The sequence below is a fragment of the Lampetra planeri genome, chromosome 14, assembly GCF_965212315.1.
Source record: "Lampetra planeri chromosome 14, kcLamPlan1.2.h2, whole genome shotgun sequence".
NCBI lineage: Eukaryota > Metazoa > Chordata > Hyperoartia > Petromyzontiformes > Petromyzontidae > Lampetra > Lampetra planeri.
In genome coordinates, this window is record NC_136120.1 from 1702487 (window position 1) to 1723917 (window position 21431).

At 43.3% G+C, this 21431-nt stretch overlaps 1 protein-coding gene across 2 annotated transcripts in view; it reads left to right on the forward strand.

Moving 5' to 3' along the window:
* LOC144722281 (disks large-associated protein 3-like) overlaps positions 1–21431 on the forward strand; it is a 46410-nt gene that overhangs the window by 16401 nt on the left and 8578 nt on the right. For both annotated transcript variants that reach the window (XM_078600382.1, XM_078600383.1), the window contains exons 2-5: positions 9800–10071; positions 12238–12566; positions 14975–15516; positions 16240–16331. In XM_078600382.1, the coding sequence (XP_078456508.1) occupies positions 9800–10071; positions 12238–12566; positions 14975–15516; positions 16240–16331 (1235 nt within the window). The remainder of the gene's footprint in view (positions 1–9799; positions 10072–12237; positions 12567–14974; positions 15517–16239; positions 16332–21431) is intronic.

Here is a 21431-nt window from a genome sequence, read left to right on the forward strand (position 1 = left end):
GAGATCATGGCATTGTTAAATGGAACTGGTGACGCAATTGTCCCAATGCACTTTTTACACAAAATGTTCGTTTGGCTTATGGGTTTTTTTTGTCGCGTGAAGCCGAACATCACTCTCGCTTGAATGCAGCGGCAGGGTAGGATCAAGGTCACGGTTTCGTTTCCCCGCTCTGTGGCGCTGGAGTTGGTGAATGCTGGTTGCAGCGTTGGGTTATTCTTAACCGTGCATATGACTCCCATAAAAGCTATCTTGAAGAAGAGCATGTTTTCTCACCTCCTTGTCAGATTATCGTCTTTAAATGCAGCCTCTCAATCTGGCAATTGCTGTTCATGTGCTACATCAGTCTTGCCCCTTTTTGCGAGACGCTTTTACATCAGTGGCTCGCACCTGTATTAACTAACTCTGAGTATCGATGTAACCTTTGGACAGGTGTCCTACTGGCAAGCATTTATTGGTACACTTAGCACAATAGCTCCGTGTTAGTGGAACTCTTCTTATCAGCATTATAGTGGTAAGGGGTGTGGGGGGCAGAATTCGCCGATACGAAAATTCAAGGATGACAACCATTTCTCTACCTCTGGCGAAGATATCTCTAACAACGCAATGGAAACTCATGCAAACCTCTTGGTAACAGGCTATGAAGTATCCACACATGCATGCTTACCTGGGGAGTTGGGTCGCCTTGGCACAGGTACATTGCCCTTGTTTCTCAGTTAAAAGGTAAAGGTGCATTATTGCTTGCTTCCTCGCCACTGCTAGATGCAGCTCCAAGAGGATATTTGGCCTACACTTCCACGTTGACCAGACGTTTCAGAAGATGTGGGTGTAACCCACACTTCACCCCACCACTGACACGTGACCCGCCGATTAAATAACTGGCGTCCCTATTCATCCTGCTGGGTAGACAGATGCGAGGGGGGGGATTTAATAAACTTACTCTATTGTTTCGACTGCCGCGTCAGGAATCAAACCAGCGACCTTGCAAGTCCAGCGTGCTCACCGTTACCCCTGGCAGTTCCCCTCGTTTCTTGGTTAAAAATATTTTTAAAACATAATTTATAGCGAGACGTTTCTTTACTTGTGGAAAACCGACAACCACATTTTCTTCCAGGCTTTTTTTTCTCATGTGGTTATCAGTCATGCAAAAAAAAAGATTTGAACAGCCTGGTATTATAAAGAGAACATGTGGATATGTGTGTGTCTGTATAGTGTGTATGTAAATATATGGACGTGTAGGTTTAGGTGTCTGGTATTTAATATAAGTCCGTGTATAATATGTGTAATAGTGTACATGAGGGTATGTATGTTGGTTAACATGTACTTTTGGATAGATGTCTGCTGTGTATGCATATGTGGATCTATGTATCGGATAATGTGTTTACACACGTCTTGTATTTTCAGTGGGGTTTGCCAGAATGAATATCCCCGCACCTCTGTGAACCTGGGTTGGAGCCCAACACAATCAGCATCAGCCCCCTTTCTGTGCGGTTTGTTTCATGGCGCGAGAACCATTACTGGCAACTCCAAGTACAGTGCTTTAAAAAAACAAATAAGGATCGTGTGTAAAATAAATCTTGTCTCTTGAGGATTGTTTCCCGGAAATAGGGTGGGCCAGCCATACCCAGAGTGTGTCTCGGATTCATAATGGGGTACAGAACTTCTGAGTCACTGTCTGCCTTCAGGCGCGGGATTGCCACGTGAATACTTTCCTGATGAGTCTTGTTCTGGGGAACGGCCTTGATGTCGGGCGGAGTGGGTCCATCTTACCAGAAATGTTTTGAGCACCAATTGCGTACGTTCCCTTTTTGTTGTTCTGCACTTAGCAATGATATCAACAAAGTTCTGAAAAGCCCGAAGGCTCTTGAGAGCGGAGGCTTTCACTGCAAACTAATGGGCGTTCTGGCATTGTTTCCAAAAAACGTATAATTGACTTGCTTGTGGTCTTACATTTGTACATGAATTTCACAACGCGGTTGTGTTGACTACAGAGTGAACTGGCTAACCTTATACCGCTGTCTGCTGTGTTGAGGTTGCAAATGGTTGGTTTAGGTGCTGTGGTGGATATGACTCCACACAAAATTATGATGGCCCTGTGATTTGCTTACCAGCTTAGTGCACTACATATGAACAGGAGTCCTTACTTTTGATAATACCAACAACAATGATTTCCAAAGACACTTTTTATTTCTACAAAAAGCAAAAATAATGTGCATTATTATATCAGCAAAAAGGGATGTCATGTTTTTTTTATTCAGGTGAAGGGGGAAACATTTGCGAGAGGGGTTTGGTGGAGGAAGATGATTGCTGTGCAGGCGGTGGAGAGCCAATTGTGTGGCTATCGAGTGTGCAGGCAGTGCAACTGCACCGAGCCCCACAGACTGGAGAAACCCAGACACTGACCTCTCATGTAGAAGGGTGGGGGTGGATCCCCATTTAATTCCATGCACCAGGGCCCATGCCAACCACGCAACACCGAGTTTTTGGCTTATTCGCTTGTTTGCATTGCTGCCAAGCATATCCAGATCATAACACACCTGCAAAATATATTGTTTTGACAATAAAAAGACTGGTTTTTGCCATGTGTTTGGGAAAGGGCAGGACAGCGATCTCAAACATTGGGGCACCACGGTGACGAGATCTTAACTAGCTCTCCTGGTATACAGGAGGTCATGGGTTCGATCCCGACCCTGATGCCTGTATATTTGTAGTTTACATGTTCTCCCTGTGGTCGCGTGGATTTTTCTCCGGGTCTGCAGGTTTTTCCCTCCACATTTAGAATCCACATTCGGCTGCTATAAATTTCAGCACGATAAGCCACTTTGTTGAACTATCGTTTGTGACCAGGTGCCTTCTGAAAAAGAGCCATGCAGCTCAGTGGGCCTTACCTAGTAAAATAAAAAAAAGTTTAGTTTTATGATTTTGGCCTTCCTCAGTGGCCATATATTTTGTCCGTCGTGTTATCGGCTCTGCATGTGACCTGTGAACAGACCATAACATGGTATCAATGGCATGTCCAGTATTTCTTGGGGAACCATATCAGGTAGGCAAGACAGTCTTTCATTTTGTCATTGTTCAACCAATGTTAGTTTAAAAAAATTATTTTGTTTTGCAAGGAGTCGAGTGTATTATAGTAATGTTAATTAATTAAATGGTAACATACTATTATTTACTAATTTTACTTTATATTATTTGATTATTTCCCTTCTACGTGACTTTACCGAAAGAACCAAGAATATGAATCTCTGCAGTCACGAAAGCTTTAAATAAAAATGTAATTTTACTTTGCTTTGTACATTTATCGTGTTTAATCAGCTGCTATTACTGCCACCGTGTGGCCATTACTTTGCATTACAATTTCAGTCCAGTAGTGCAGGTGGCATAACAATTCTCACCCTGTACTATGCACAACTGTACTTTAGTAGAGTACCATTAACACTTCCTCATACCGTACGATTTAAATTTATGAATATTTTAAATGTGACGGCATCTCAAAATAGCAAACCGTGACCTTTATTAGTTTGCGGAAAGGATAACGGAAATGTTTTGCGTTTATTACGTCAAGGTAAAGTAGGAAGGGTGGGGAGAAACACAGCGCTGGGGAATGTAAATATTCATGCTGATCAAAACACCTTGAACTCGGATAGATGCAAATGATCGATCCTTGGCAAGGAAAGAAGAGGAAGGTATTAAGCCTGTACGTGAAGATGGGGATGATATGGTCAGCATTGTGGACAGCTGCAGGAGGGTGGCGAGGGCTACAGTCGTTCCACATGCCAGAATTCTTGTCGTGGTTTACTTTTTTGTGTTTGTTTCACACAGTGTTGTGTCGAGCTAGGCCCCACGTCTGTCGGAGAAGAAGGCCATTGCCTCGTAATGCCTGGAAGTTCACCGGCATTGGTTCAAGCGAGCCTGACTGCAGATGAGAGACGCCGAATGTCCAAACTGGTCCGCAGTGTGCTTGTGTTGAAAGGGCGCTGCCAGAAAGCGGTGTGGCAGAACCATGCTTTTTTTGTGGTGGCACAGATCTATGAAGGATGCTGGTGTTGTCGGCTTGTTTAGTTCCGGATAGTGTCTACTGATCAGTATTGTCTCTTCAGTGTCATTTGTTTAATATAATTTGGTGTGTGTGTGTGCATATATACGTATTAATTGCCATTTTAATAAGTCAAGTATATAAGCCCATCGTGTCTATACGGTTGTATTATGCATGGGTTTGTGTGGGTCGTTGCAGGGACTTGCTGCAGTCCAGGTTACTATGTCAAAACATTTATGAATCGGCAAAGGTTCATCCTCCACTTAAAAGTAAAGTGTAATATTACTGTGGCCCTCGTAGGCTTTCTTTTACGGCACCGCAAGTCGAACAAAGTGGAGCGGTGGCACTGCTATAAACCCAGCAACCCGAGTTTGATTGCCGGCCACAGAATTCGCAAGTGGCGAGTGACATCTGCACCAGCTACTGGGCACTGCCTGCCACTCCTTGGCAAAACCCATATTGACCATGGTGGTGAAGTACGGACAAGCAATCTGCATGACTGACACGTGTCAAACAACCCTGACATCATCCAGCAGTGGAGTGACAAAGGGGCTATGAATAATTATTTGGGATTCACTCCTTCACGAGGGCTTTGGACCATGCTGAACCGCGCTCGAACGCATCATACACGTGGTTCCATAAATGGAATATTATACAATTATGTATGATATTGGTCGCTAAAGCTTACGTGTTAAATGGAATATCAAAGAATCGCCAGACTGCGACTGTGGTGAAGCCCAAACCTCAAACGTAAGCCGATGGGTGCGCCATCCACACCCTTTTGGTGTCGCCGCAATCCACACAGCGTCTACTGCCACCTTGGGTTGGTTGAGGGATCCTAACATTGAACAATGACATCATCTATACAAACGGTTGCTATACGAAAGAAGAAGATTTTGCAGGACAACAGCAGTTTCCTTTAATCTGTACATTTGTTTTCGAAGGGTGGCCCTGGTGGCATGAGGTTGAAATTCCAGACTGTGACCAGGAGAGGGCGATGCTTTGCCAGGCAGTCGCGTGAGTGTTGGGTGTGACTCGCTGGCATTTGCTGGACATGTCATCACAGCTCAGCTATGCTTTCCCACAGGATTATCACACTGGGAGGAATTTTTTTGGCACAGAATGTTTTGCAGTGGCACAACATAGATGAATAGCCGTGCCGGAATTGGCTAGTCATCAGCACAAGTAAAACAGAAGGTTATTCGAATGCGTGATTTTGTCAAGAAGAATGGACAGCGATTGGCAGTAGTTGAGTGTTATGCCTGATATACAGTACGGTCACATTTCTGGCTCCACAGTCATTGTTTTGTTAACCATGCCGCGGTTTGTGCAGCAGTAGTGCTAAAAGTACTTTTAAAATGAGTGTCCATTTTTGGAATTTATAGTTTTTATTTCATAGTCCTGTTTCAATTCACTGCTGGATGAAATCCTCACTGCTGTTGGCCCTCATGGTTGTTTGACCATGCTTCACCATCCTGGTTAGTGTGCATTGGCGACATGGGGGGAAGGAGGAACCCATGACTGCTTCAGATGTCACTTGCCGCTGATGTTAGCCATGGCCTGGAATTGAACCTAGGTAATTCGATTGATAGCGCAGTTAACTATCCACTGCACCACCCCTTCCTGCCCCCAAGCCCCCCACCAAGTAGTTAGTCGATTTAACGTTCCTCGTTAAAGGACAACATTTGACTTTGCTTTATATAATTAACATTAACAGCTTAAAGGCTGTGTAATGATAGTGTTAATATTACATTTGGTGCCACGCTGATCCAAAGCTCAATCTGTGGACGTCTTGCTCACACGTCTGGAAACCCTGGGACTGTCACGAATCTGCTCCATTACACAATTGCACGTGTGCATTGCCTGCAACAAATCGTGTGCTTCCGGGGGAGGGGGGGGGAGGCTGATTTATGAGTGTCTGCCGCTCTTCTTCACATAGTTTCCTCCGAGGCTTTGTTATGGAGCAAGGGGCGGAGAGGTGAGGAGGCTTCACAGCCAGGCCCTAATTACTCCTGCCTGTTAATCGCATTCTCCGGCTTCCTGTTTGCATGATTAAGCCACCCCTCCTCCTTCCTTGCCCCCCAGTTGAGCTCGCAGTCACTTCAAAGACTTTGTATGCAGACATGCGTTTCCTCCATTGTTTTACTTTTTTCCCTCTCTTCTGAAGCTGAACTGATGAAAAAACGTCACTAGCTGGGAAGATTCAGTGGTCGTTTTAAACTCAGGGCACACGTGATGAACAACAATGCCCGTAGCTGACATGGCTGCTTACTTTGCCTGTCACATTGGTGTCACGTGTGGATATATACTTGGTTGTTGGAACATGTTTTTACGATTTAGGTGCCTGGGTTGCACAGAAAAAATGTATTTAAAATTTCCCTTCAGCCCCTCCCCCCCAGTAAGTGATAAGTCTAGTTACATAAATACTTCTTCCTGCTTGTGCAATGGATGAGATAATATTACTATTGGTCATGCAAAATGCTTTGGTGAGAATGTTGATTCTTCAAGTGTCACTTTGGAAGTTGATTGTGGGCAAAGGCAGCTCGCGTAAGAGGCTGGCACCAAAGTGCTCACACTTCAGAGAAGGGGGTGGGGGGGGTAACGTTTGGAGCTTTGGATTTTAAGCCGTTTCACACTCCTCCATGCAATTTCTGCAACATTCCAAAGCCGTCCTGGGCATTGCACTAACGCGAGTCGGTCTTACACTTTGCTCTGAATTCGATCGCGGTAATTGTGCATACTCGGCCATGGCTTGTCTCCCGCCAGCACGCCCACGCACCACCCAATCAATCCTTGCTCGGCTGAAGTTCTGAAGCAATCCGCCTGGGCGATTGGGGAGGGCGACACGGGTGTTTGAATATACTTTTTTTGCCCTCCAAATGATGAACACGTGAGACGGTCGAAATATAGACTCTGCGAAAATTCTACAAAAAGTAACACCTTGCTTTGGAAGATGTAATGTTCACTGGCTAATGCACTTAATATAATGGTTGCTCTGTGATAGGTATCACTGTATATCAATACATGCATCAAATTGTTCGTCTAAGAATCGATGTTTCTGTACTGTACACGTATTTGTATATGTTGTATGGGGTGGCGCAGCAGGGCAATGGTTAGTGTAGAGCACAGCTAACATCAGTGGCGAGTGGTGTCTGAACTGGTCCTGGGCGCCCCTTCCTGAACCCGCATTGATTGGAGTGAAATATGGTTGAGCAAAAAACAGGACTGACATGGCTTGGAGAGAGGCCTTAATCCAGCATTGTATTGACAAATGGATGTAAATGGTTTTAATTAGTATTATTTATACACTGTATGTAATGGGTGTACATGAAACCTGCAGCAATTTGTAATACAACTTTTATTATGTTAAAAAAAAATTCAATGCAATAATAATATTCAATGGCGACAGTGCATTGTTACGTTTCTACTTTATGGTCCATTCTAATTTCATTAAACGTTCACAGCCCTTTATCCACTGCTGGATGGCGTCCCCTCCCCACTGCTGTGTGGGTCATTTGGAGCTGTTTGACCATACTGCACCATGCCAGTCGGTGTGCGTTAGTGAAAGGGGTGGTGCAGCACCCAGAACTGGTTCGGATATCTCTCTCGATTTATCTTAGCTGTGGCTGGAATTCAAACTCGAGTCACGCGGTGTTTAAAGCGCAAGTGTGTTAACCACTGCGCACCCACTCCCCCCCGTGTTATATCATATCTGTAAAGTAATATTGACGTCTTCATTGCGTCGGCCATAATTAACATATAATCTGTCGAATTCAAACTATTTTTTCCTATTTACAAGTGCTTAAGACGCGCAATCAATATGTTTGATGGCGATTGAGACCTGATTGATCAGAAGTGTGTTTGGTTGCTGCATGGGAATTAATTTCACGTACTTTTCAGTGGCAAACGTGCTTTTACAGTGTTTTAATTAAGGGCAGGATGATTATCTTCCCTGGCACCATGCAAATCAGGCAGGCGACATCTGGACCACGTGGCAGGGAAACATACGTCAGGAGCGGGGGGATGCTATGTCAATGTGTCCGGGTAATCCCAGTGGAGCTTAAAAATTTGCATTTTGGATTAAACATTTGCACCATTTTGCTAAACTGTTGTAGAAGCGGATGATATGTAACATTGTTTTTAAAAGTGGATTGTGCTGATATACAAGAAATGAGAGGTGAAAGTGCAGTGCCTGTACTTTGTGTGGGTTAAACGGTGTGTTTTTGGCTGAATAACGATGCAGAAGTCATATTTCTGCACGAGTAAATTAACCTTGTTTTGCTATTTTTGTATGTTTTGGACCCTCTCAGTAATGAGGTGTTGTTTGCAAGTGCACAGCAAGTCTCCTTGCGGCTGCACTGCTTGTAGAACGTACGACAATTTGCTTTGCACGTTATTTGTGCTTGCGGCTGTAAAGTGTGGTATACGATTGCAGTAAAGATGAGTAAATGTTTTGGAGACAGGGGACTAACATTGAACTGCCCCCTCATTTTTGTCGCTGTCCCCTTGCCTAATTTAGTTGTTTTTCGATGTTGCTGTCCGAGATGCTTGTGTGTCTGGCCCTGGGGCCTGCCTTGGTTTTTTTGTTTGCACTTTAAAAAAAAGAGATTACACCCGTTTAAATGTTTAACAAAGCCAAGGCTTTTTGATCAATAACAATGGAAATAAATTACTTTGGAGAACACGCCTCCCCTGCATTCCTTTAATACCATTTGTGTTACATTTTTTTGTTGTAGGGACACTCACTGAATGAAACCTGTTGGTGAATTGTAGATTTTTTTAGATTCAAGAACGAGAGTAAGGAGACAGCCAAAGTTGCAAAAATGTAAAAGTTTCTGATCTGTCAACCGTATGTGCATATTGACCCTATGGCCCTGCTGGTGTTTTTACTGAGAGCCCAGGAGGTTGTTGATGTAATTGCAAGACTCGAGCTGTGAGGTGCTCTCACTCCCCAATGACTCAGAGTTGCCACGGTCTGGCAATGCTGTCACTTGAATGTCATCACCTGTATGCAAAATATCATGATTTTCATGGCTCATGCGTTTTTGTCGTTTTCCTTCCCAACAAAATATGTATGGGAATTAACAACGGTGCATTTTAAATGCATTTTTCAACAGCTATTGCATATTAAAGAAGTGCTTTGCAAAATGTTTTCTGGAGTTAATTGACGACATGACGATATGAACGTAATTTTTGTAGTTCATTGATTTATTTTTGTGGAGTATAACTGACCACATGTGCCTCATAATTGTTCTAGGTTGTAAAGTTGCAATTATTAAATAGCTATAGCAGGTTTGTGATTGACCTGCAGTTGTATAACTTTTTAAGCTATTTCCACTGATTATGCAACAAAGCACAAAAACGACACAATTACATTCTGAAATGCAACTTAAAAGAATGGGATAATCCTCCTTGTGAGAATTAACATTGTATACTATGATGAAATACTTTTTGCATGACAACCGTACCATATGTATGTATGTTTGAACTTTTTTGAAATACAAATTAAAAGAATGGGATAATCCTCCTTGTGATAATTAAAATTGTATCCTATCATGAAAGACTATGTGCGCGATAACCGTACCAGATGTATGCTAAACTTCTTTCCCACCGTACATAGCTAGTCGTGCTAAAGGAGGTGCGCGTCTCGAATGCAAGTCTCGCTCCTCTCCAGCGTGTACACATTCGCCAATGGCGGTCCGACTCTTTTTCCACCGTCTCTGATCCCCGCCACCCCATTGCATGTCGCGTCCGCTGTGCGTGCAGTCTCCTGTCTGGGCGTGTACAAGAAAAGCGGCCCTCCGGTGCCGCCTCGGCTGGGCCCCAAGCCCTTTGTGTCCGTCGGGACTCAGAGCAGCACGGAGTCGACGTCTGCGGCGGTGACCGCGGTGACAGCGGCGGCGGCGCAGGACGTGTATCTGGAGCACATGCCTCAGCAGGGGGAGGTGCCGGTGCGAGACGGACTCCTCCGTGAGCCCTGGGGAGGAGGGGGTGGCTCCGAGGTGGCACAGCCGCCACAGCACAAGCCCTGGTCTCGCGTGAGTGTCGCAAATGCATTTTCGCACGCGAACAGCTGCGGGTGGTTGTTTGTTTAAAACTAAAAACAACTATTTTGTACTTTGCCAGGCAAGGGCCACTGAGCTATCTAGCTCTTTTTCGTGTGGCTTTTTCTCCGGGTTCTCCAATTTTTTCCTTCACATTTTTGAATCATGTGTTCAGAGTAAATTTGGCCGCTATACATTTCTGCATGATAGGCCACTTGATTGAGCTGTCATTTGTGGCCAGGTCGCTTCTGAAAAAGAGCTATGTAGCTCAGTGGGCTTTCCTTTCCTGGTACCATAAAAAATTGCTTAGTTTTAGTTTATTGTTCCTGTGAAATTAACTCATTGATTCCTGCACCCATTTTGAGGACTGTCTGCCAGACTGACTTTTTGTCTCTGTTGTGTTCTCGGTCACAAAAAACATTTCTGCTTCTTCCCTGCTCGATGTTTGGAGTTCCCTCTCATTGTCTCTTTTCGCGAACTCTTATAACCTTGCAAAATTCAAGAAACATGTTAACCCTTCATATTACAGCTTCGACAAGTACTGTTCGTTGCTTGCCGCTTTACTCTATGGGCCTGTGCCCAGCTGCTGTGATTCTTCCCATGCAGCAATTGGAATACACGCAAAAACTCACTCATACATAAACATTCACACGATACACAGAGAATGCCCATCCATACACACTTTTATACCAATACCCGCCATTCGCCACTAAGTGACGGTGACGTCACCAGGCCAGGTGCACCGAGGCCACACTTATACCGATACTTACACACACACCTACCAGGCAACCAAGCTATACAAAGATCCCCCATATAGCCTTTACCAACTGTTGGGCCAAGTTATGTTAGCGAGCACCTATGAAGGCCGGCACTGCACACGAAGCACCACGCCCAGCCGCCTTTGTTTCCCTAGTGCTCATGTTTTACACACCACACCAGGTACTCATTTGAGCCAGAGTCGGCCTATGGAAGGCCAAGGACTTGTTCAAATAATCATCACTGGTATTGGTCATGAGTAGGAATCGAACTCGGGTCGCCGGGTTATCAGCGCTGCACTACCGTTCCCAATACTATAAATATATACTGACACCCATACAGACACATACCGATACGTAATACTGTACCGACACAATTATACATAATATATTATACGTAGTCTCTGAGTTCGCCCCAGTATAGCTGATGTAGACTGTTGCTGTGACCTATGGAGTGACTTCATAGCCCAGCTGTAACATTACTCCGTGCCGATTGTGGGCTCGGTTGGTGCAGTCTATATGTATTACCGTACTGGTACGAACTTTTGATGTACATTGTAGTGTTGTGTAAAAAAAAAATCCTATGGAATTTCGAAATTACAATGTTAATTTTAAATGCACATTAATTTAGGCTACACTATTTAGAAATTTTCATATCTATTTAATCGGCTTTGTGGTTTCACAAAATGCATTATTCAGAACAGTGTGTTTAATTTGTGGGGTGTTATAGCAATTTACTGTATTTTAACTTTTCAGAATGATATTATAACATTTTTTTCTTACGTGAATATCGGATTGGTTTTTATGACCAAAGTCACCATTGGAAAAAGGAGACGTTTAATCTCAACCTGGTTTCTGTCATTTACTCCAATTTCATCTGTTATGCTATTGGCATCATGTCATGAAACAAAGAATCGTTTTAGAGTAGCCCATGGGAAGAAAATACACACAGCTACCTCGAGAACCCTTTAAGTGACCTTTGGTGCACATGATAGAGGGCATCACTTTCTCACCTGCTACTCCACGTGAGAGTAATGTTTGTCACACGACGGCAAGACCAATGTTTTTTAATTGAGAGGCTGATGGGCGGTGGGATTGTCAGTTATCATCCGGTCGGTCTCATTCCTAATTTCACCATTTAGGCTTTACCACATCCCTTACTCATTATTTTTTTCACGGTGAAGCCATGAAATCGGCTCGTGTGCGCAGGTGCTATGCGGATTAGTAAGTACATTGTAGGATTGTGAGAGTTGGTGACAGCAGTTGAATCGGAATATTAATATACACTTGAGGAATCCGATGAGCTATTAAGCTCTTTTTCACAGATGTGCAGTATTGATCGGGTCCAACGATGATGATGATGGCGGTGACGAGACCGGTGGTTGCGTTGTTCGTGTGCACACAGACAAACTGTGTGACTATGAGCGCCTCCCTGGAGAGCGTGCGTGCTTCCCGTGACGGGCCCGCGGCAGGCCGCAGCTCGCCCGCGTGCCGCTCCATGGACCGCCAGGCGTCGGGCTCGACAGACGGGCCCGAGAGCCTAGTCTCGGACGAGTCGGGAAAGTCTCTGGCGTCGCCGGGCGGCAAGAAGCGGCCCTCCGTGGCCGTGCAGGTGGACATTCCCGAGGCGGCAGCCGCGGCAGCCGCGGTCGCGGCGGTGCTGTCGGATGCCGAGAGCGGGGAGAGCGGAGAGCGCTACCATTCGATAGGCGTGCAGGTGGAGGACGAGCGCAGGTGAGAGGTGGGGAAGGGAGCTGGGCGGATGGGGTGGGGGGGCCTCCTCATGCCGCCGCCACCAACATGCTCAGGTGTTTGACCTCTTTCAGAGCTGCTGTGAACCAGTGTTCATTCCTGGCGGAAATATGTTTAAAGGCTTAGTGGGTTTCCTCGAGTTGACTGTTCGGATTTAATTGTATTGATCTATTAATAAACAACCAGCTTTGTGGGTGTTTTTTTTACAATCAAATTTTTTTTAGTTTTGTGTTAAAGCTTGCATTCTTCTAACTTTTACACTGCAATGTTGTGAAATCCGAATGTAGTGTTTTCCAATATTTTTAAGTTACATGACTAAATCCTCATTGTGAGCAGGAGTCTTTATCTTGCGAACATTTAATCACTTAAGCACATTTTCTGGTGGCCTCTGCTAAGGAGCATTTGCTTAGTTTAACCACACTAAGATCATCTATTATCAGGAGGTGGGGGGGTTACCGGATTTTCAAAAATGCTGGATAATCACATTATTATTTAAAATAGCTTGTTTTTGCACATTCTTGTATGACATGTTGTAGGTGTTCTTATGGTGTTTTAAATTTGTTTATTACCTGAAAATGGCATAAACAAAACAAAATATCCTACTTTAAAAAGTTACTATTTACTGTACCATACTTATTACTCCAACCTCGAAGAGTCTGCATAGGGTAATGCATTTTCACATGCGGTATTTTCATTGTTTAAGTTGTATGTAGTGTATAATGTACTATATATAATATTTAACTCTGATATCGAGCATAGCTATTTTGTGTGTCGCGCACATGAGTGCCGATTTGCTGAACTGGTGTTACAGCCTTTGGAGCGGTTTTGCTGGATCGCACCCGGAACTGCCGGATAATCATGGAAGCTGGATAATTGCGTGCGCCGGATAATTTATGATCAACTGTATTTTTAGTTGTTCCCCAATGCTTTAATGTTATTGTTCACACGTGTAACTTTTTAAAATGTATACTCTAAGACTCGCTTCATCCACTGAACACGCACTTCAAGTGCTCTTATAGATGCCCACATGCTGGTTGGTATTTAGAAAATGCATGTTTTTAAATTGTGTAAATGTCAATAGCAACATTTGCTGCAAAACGAGCAGTTGCCAGTCTGAGCAGGTAACGATTGGAACAATTCTATCGGTAAATCATTGAAAGGTATCAAGTTATTGTAAGGTATCGTGGATGATTCTCCTTACTGTCTTGGCATAAGGTCATATTTTAAGCTTATGCACTTAAAACGTACTCTGAGAAACTGGCATGAAACACGATACCTGCCGTAAGTTTCCAAAGGCAAGCTGCCAAGCTGTAAATGTTTTTACACCTCCGCGTTCAACGTGCAGGATAAGGTTAATCCTTCCGACACATTTGTTCTTCCCCACACAAAGGGCCCATAGCGCATACAGTAGTGTGCGCTCTGCGCAATTCACTTTGCGCCCTGTGTCTGTGGTACGCCAGTTGTTCCACGGGGGGTGCAGCAGTTGTGAGATGTTAATTGCCTCGCCTGGTATACAGGAGAAGTCGTGGGTTCGATCCAGACCCTGACGCCTGTATTTTTCGAGTTTGCGTGTTCTCCCCATGGTCGCGTGAATTTTTCTTCGAGTTCTACAGTTTTTTCCCTCCATATTTTTATAAAAGTGCGTTTGGCGTATTTGGCTGCAATAAATTTTGACGTGATAAGCCGCAACTCCATTGGGCTATCATTTGTGGCCAGGTTGTTTCTGAAAAAGAGCTGTATAGCTTGGTGGGCGTTACCTGGTAAAACATGTTTTAATATCATAATTACAAAATAAATAACATTTAAACCTTATGGGTGGCCCTCCAACGTGTGCTTTGCAGGTATGCACCTTGTCTCGATATGCAAGACGCGTATCTGATGATAATAATGAATGGTGTGTGGTATTGGCAGAAGAGTCGCTGTTTTAACCTTGCAATTGAAACACTTCGTGTATGGTTATGATGTGGGTTACTTTTATGATATTATAACTGCAATTTGCTTGAAAATCAAATTAAAATTATAAATGTCGCATGAGTATTTTTTTGAAAAGTCGATATGTAGACTATTTTCTTAATCTGCCTTGAGAGTACAGAGTGGTTTTGCAGATGCCTAAAAAAGGCACAGTGCCAGTATATATTATGATGCATTTTGGCCATTGGTTAATAAAGTTAATTGTAGAGGGTTTTTTGCAGTTTCATATAGCACCCATGACCACCTTGTAATTGAATCCCGTTCGCTCAGCACAGTGTTTTTTTTACAGAAGGAAAACTATAAAGGAAGCATGTGGACCAATACATTTTTGTTTCCACAATAAATAGGTCCGCTATTTGTCTTGTACATCCCGTGAAATGTCTTTACTCAACGGAGACATTCATCCTGTGCCGTGTCAGAGCCGGCCGCTACACAAGATCCAACAGCGTGACCACCGCCGTGCAAGCAGACCTGGAGGTGGAAGACCTGGCCCGCCTCTCGATCTTCACACCGGAGAAGGTGACCCGCTCCGCGTCGTCGTCCTCCAGGGCGAGCCACTCGCGGTCGGGAACGCCCGTCGCCGGCCACTCTGCCTTCCAGCACGTGGCGCAGCAGGCCTCGACGGAAAAGGGGAGCCAGACCCCGGCGAGCAGCGACAAGCCATCGCACAGGGAGGGCGGAAAATCGGGCAGCCGCGCCGCTGCGTCGAGCGTCGACCGGAGCGGCGTACGCCGCAGCAGCTCCCAGCAGCAGCACGGCCGAGCCGTCCTGACGCAGGAAGACTGCGGAGGCCAGGCCGCAAGTCTCGACGGCGGCCCTCCTCCCAATGGAGGGCGCGTGTCGCCATGCGTGCGAGACGGCCGCTGGTTCATGCGGCTGCTGCAGAGCGAGACAGAGCGGCTGCAGGGCTGGTGCTCTCAGATGGAGGTTGAGACTCAGGGCAAGCAGCTGTCCGAGGAAGGTGAGGGGGCATCCTTTACGATTCATTTCTGTCCTCGTGATTTTTAACACTCAACTAAAACTATTGCCAAAGTATTTTTATTTTAGCAGGTAAGGCCTACTGAAGCATTCTTCCCATTTATCCAAAAAAAAATTTGTCTCCCGTGCTAAAAGGAAAATTCAGCGATTTTTTGTTTTCTTTAGATCTTGAGTGGCTTTTAATTGACCATGAGAACATAATTTGTAGTGGTAGGAATTGAACGTCCTTCGACGAAAATACCTAACATTCCAGTTTTGTAAATAGTTGGTTACAGTCAGAATTAGACTGCATATTTATGGTTGCATTAGGAATGTCATGCTGAGTTTATTGCTGTTCTATTTCAAGTACTTTTTATTTAATGATAATATGCATTTGTCAGTGTTGTGGTCATGATACAATAACTGTGCAGCATGCTGCCAATGACTGTACACTAAACAAATTATATCAGGTTGTGCATGGCCAGAATCTTTGTAAACAATTCCACTTGGTCACCTTTAATCAAAACGTAAAGTTGCCTTGCTTATAACTGAGTTACGAGAGATGACTGCACCTTGAAAAATCTTTCAGTTAAAGTAAGTAAATGAGTTAAAGCAAATAAAAAGGAAACATGGGTTTGTATAGAACTGTTTGAACTGGAGAAGGGTTTACCCTTGCGAGAGATTACTGGGATGTGTATGTGTGTGTGTGCGCGTACGCCTCCTGCAGTTCTGGGGAAAATTCGCAGTGCTGTAGGCAGTGCGCAGCTTCTCATCGCCCAGAAGTTCAAGCAGTTCCATGGTCTCTGCCAGCAAAATTTGGTGAGTCTTATGCTCTGCGCTTGCACCATTTTCCCTCCTTGGAGACTGAAGCGTTGCATACATATCACCTCCTATTTCAGATGATCTGCCTTAAAACAAACACTTTTCCCGCCAGCCGTTTAATTGGCTTTCTGTCAGTACTGTAGATGGAATTGTCTAAATTCTTTGGGGTATTCGCACACCAACCCGAACAAAAGCCCCCCACATGGCTCCCTGGACCACACCCATATCCACCACATTCGAGCTATGCCCCTGAGCTATTGAGAACCTAATTTGTAAAAACAAAAACACCAGGGCCTGAAGAAATACTCGAATATAAATTATCAAAACTGCTTACCAAAAGGAACCACTGCTACACTGCCACGAAACAAGTGGCGTGAGCCGATGGAAAACACGGCACAATGTTTGTACCGTGAACAATTATTCAAGTCGGGGTTTGGATTAAAATGATGACGCAAACAGGAGGTGGACAGGAAGAGTGTGGGATGCATTTGTTATACAAATTTATTTGAAAATGAATATCAACATAGCGATGTGCGTGATTAAAATAGCACCGCAAAAGATGCCTTTGCAGTGGGAAATACTGACCATAGGTGAGAAAAGATGCTGCAAGTTGCTCTCCACGTTTCGGACAGGGGCCAAACAATGGGCTTATCTGTCATTCCGTCAGGAGCTGAGGGAAACTTATACCAATTTTTTCTCACCTCCAGCTGGCGTTTCTTACGACCGAGGCATCTTGCCTCTGCAGTTTTCTCTGCCGCATCTTAAAAAAAAATTCAAATACCAATATGCCTCAAAGTACATTTTCAATCGGTGCATAGTACTGCTTGCTGTGGCATATGCATCAAAAACAGAGCCAATGACAAACACATTAAGTAAAGGCTGTAAAGGGTGTAAATAAGCATGGTGAGATGGAGGCTTGGAATTCCACTCGGGCTCAGAAAGAGAAACGCATGGAACATGGAGCAAACACCATTCAGACATCATTTTGACTGTTAAAAAAAGAAAGTGGCTCGGAACAGAATACACCATTAGAAGGAATAAGGGACAATGCATTGGACGAGACTGGTGATGAAATGACACCCATGGGAGACGACATGCCCAGGAGGATGGACACCCAAAATATGGAATGATGAGGAGGGAGATGCATTGTTGCATTGCAGGACTGTTAGATGCTGATGGCATCGGGAATACTTCATCCAGCAGTGGATAAAGAATGTATGCCCGTGATGATTCTCTGTAAGCCTTGTATACTTGAGCAGCATTTGTGTTAATGGATGTAATTGAAACAAATATTTGAAGGTTAGCTCTTGCTTTATAAAAGCTGTTTTGTGTTCGGGCACCCATTGGCTTACCAACAACTTAGACAAACTGTCCCTTTTCTCCTCGCTTGGCACAATACCAATAAATAGTTTAAACTTACCTTAATTACTCACGACATGTTCATTTGAATCTCAAATACAGTACCTACACTCGTTTTGTGTTTGTTATTATATTTTGTTTAATTTTTAAGTGGACCAGAAACTGTCAAAATATTGCACCACATACAAGTGTGACCCGAGTGGTGAGTCATTTTCTGTAGTTATTTTAACTCTTAACACTCTGCTAGTGACATACAGGCCTTTTTGTGTATATTTGTTCCTTTATCTTCACGCAGCAATCTCCATTCTATATTTTTCTTAAGACTATACATTTCTAATACATTAATAACTGTCCGTTATATATATCCATAGACTAAATATATATTTATGTCTGCCTATTGGCCTCCAGGACTTGCGTTGATAGCCAACGTTTGTTTAAATGCACAAACTCATAGTTTTTTTTCTAAATAAGCCCAAATAAGTTTGTATTATTTTAAACCCATATATAATTGTGTGTCTATTGTAAACAGCACACACGCCGATTGGTATCGCCCATAAGATGACCGTTAACTTTTACTTGCTGCTTTTCAAAAGCAGGTTGTGACAAAAGTTCAGTTTAATCCGGCCACTTCCTTTTCATTACAGTGCCCTCCCATGTGCCTTTAGGTTTTTTTTTGTTTTCATGCGACCACATGTGAAGCGGTGAATGACTTGTCTTCCAAAAGTGGTCAAACCAGTTGGGGCAACAGTTGTCACGATCACATGTTTGAACGGTTTCTCAAGTTGGCCCGAAGGACCCAGTCAGTATGTCAAACACCTCTTCCGCAGCTCGGAGGCATAGGTTTGACGAAATTCAGTGACATCTGAACTCTTGTTTGTCACACATCTTTCTAGTTTGGCTGACGTACTTAAATACATAACTGTTGAGCTACCCCCACTGAACTATGGCCTAGTCGTTTGTGTAGTTGACCTACCGTCTGTTGTAGTGGAAATTCTATGAAGGTGCTTTTTGCAGAAGGCTGATTACTTTTTACGTGGTAATTTACAAATAAAGATATGTCTTCCATTGTTAGTTTGAAAGATGAGTTATATTATACACTTTCATTACACTGGTTATGCATCATTCCTTTTCTTAAAAATGCATTAAGTATGCATTTTAATACAGGGTGCACAGAATACAATGTAGACCGCTATAGGAAGATCGATGTGAAATATACAGAGATAGGGGTAGACTGTTTAAGTCATGATTGTATTTTTGGGTTTGTATAGCATATGAGTGTAATGTAAAGTTGTACCCTATAACCCTACTCCACCTTATGAGGCCAAATATTATACTTGGACAACGTTACTAAAATACGATTACGAATCGTTGCTCGTGAAAACCTATTTATTAAAACAATTACCCATTTGGCTTAGAATTTGCACTTCTAGAATGCCTCGCTAAAGTTTTTGGTTGGAGTGCCATTTGCACCTCTGACTTGTAGTGGAAATAAAGTTGGCCTCCATATGAACTGTAACGTACCCGTTATGTTCTTACTGTTAGTTTAATCGGATTAGTTAAATGTTTCATTAACCCGATTTAACAAATGCACTTGCGTGCTCGCAGTGCTAAGAATGAATAGCCTCAATTACTTGGGAATGCTAAACATTAGAATAGCATTAGTGGCAATAAATGTTTTGCTTTATAAAAGGAGGGATGGGTGACAGGTGCCCAGTGTAATGGCACCGTGTGCATATCTCCTATGCTGTGCCGCATGCACGCTGTGACCTTGTCGTCTTATCTTGTTATGCATCTATCAAAATGACCACATTGTGTGGGTCCAAAGCGCTGCCACAGGGGACTTTACAAAGAGGCACGGTGAAAGAAACGATCGGACTCTTTGTAATTGTAACAACTTACTGTCCTTGTTTGTGTTGCTTTGTTTCGTTCCTGTTACAACCACCACCCTGTGTTTAATATAACAATTAGAGATTTGATATTTGGAGTTAGCGCAGTGTAACGGTGAAAAGGCAGAGGATTCTTTGGTTCCCACACAGTTGCCATGAGTCGCCGTGTACTTTAAAGTATAGAACGCTGTTAGCCATTGCGTACATACGCTGGGGTATTGTTGACTTTCCTTGTTATCGAAACATGGCCAATTTTTCAATGGCGATTCCACGAGGCTGGCCAAACATCAAGCGGCCTCAACTTTCTTCCCTGAAACACCGCACCGAGCTCAACCACAGCCGCCCTATTGTGCCAATCACACCATCTATCATCCGTCTTGGAATTGTATTCCGTTTCCATTCTAATAGTCAAATACAATTCCAGGTTGAAAACTGTGACAATCCACCCAGCACGAATCTTAATAGAAACGACAAAACGTCATAAATGAGTAACCTATCCGAATTAAATACAGATTATTTTTTTACATACTGTGAAGAAGAGACATTGTCCAAAACGTCAACTGTTTTTTTTACTTTTAAGGCCACAGTGTTATTGACTAACGTGTCACGTTCTTGTGCACCACTACCGAACACAGTATCACCAAAACAATGTTTCAAATGAAATCGAATTATATTTGCAGCTTACCTTTTTTAAATGAAAATGGTATAGCATTGCCTAATTCCTTGACATTCTTATTTTACCCAAGGCTCAAGTCCACTGCACATTGCAAATAGATTTCCCACCACTGATACCCAGAGAACGAGCCCCCTCCCCAGGAAGGGCCAACGTGCTAATTACTGAGTATCAGTTCTACACAATTGAACGCCCTAACCCTGGCACCAATGTTAATGATGCTGTTGTGGGAATGTGAAGCTAAATTAATACAAAACAATGGGTGTGTGTGTGTGTGTTCACACACAACACATTCCTCCCTGTCTCCCTACATCTGTAAGTAAAATGTCAAACTTCGCATTTTCATTACTTACATGGTGGGCAAAGTGATCCGTTTTATCTTTTTAAGGTCGGCCTCCTGCTAGGGCAGCAGTTTGCCCCCTGTTTGTCTTGCATGCAACCTCCTGCTGCTCCGCATAAGGAGTGTTTTAATTAGACCCTTGCTTTGGTGTTCAATTGGGGAGAAAAGCTATTCATATGAGGATAGTTTTGGACTTTCATCAGCAAATCAGTGCCCAATTGCAACTCAAAATAGGTGTTTGGCTTTATGAATAAATATTTTCCAAGTGCAAAAAAAGACAAAGTATATTTATATAGACGTATGAATGTGTTTATTTGTAGTTTGTCGTTTGACCGGATGAGAACTGAAGAGGCAAAGTCAAAATTTTCAAGTTACATGGGTTGCCAAAATGTAATGGCATGAAAACAATTCCATCATTGAAGCAAATAAAATCACGTGTTCATTATTGACTGAGAAGGCGTGTCATCTACAACTTGTAATCAATGTTAATGTTTCCAGAGTGAAACGGAAACAATGATTTGTATAGTTTTAAACGAAGCACTGATATACTTTAACACTAGATTAAGTTGATAGATTACAAGTCGCACTTTGTAAACGTTTTAGTTTCGTCGGCTGTGTACATATTTTTAGTTTATATTGTACAGTTGCTAAGTTGCCTTATGCATCCATGTTCATATGTTTTATTCACGCTTTTAATTTTGAATTGCTAAATTTGTGAGGCTGCCTTGTTTTCTCTATTTACTCTTGTATTTGTATTCAAGACATTTCGCGACGGCTCTTGCTTTGGAGTATTTGGACAACTTTTACTTTTGAGCATCTTGTGAATGTGCAAGGAAACT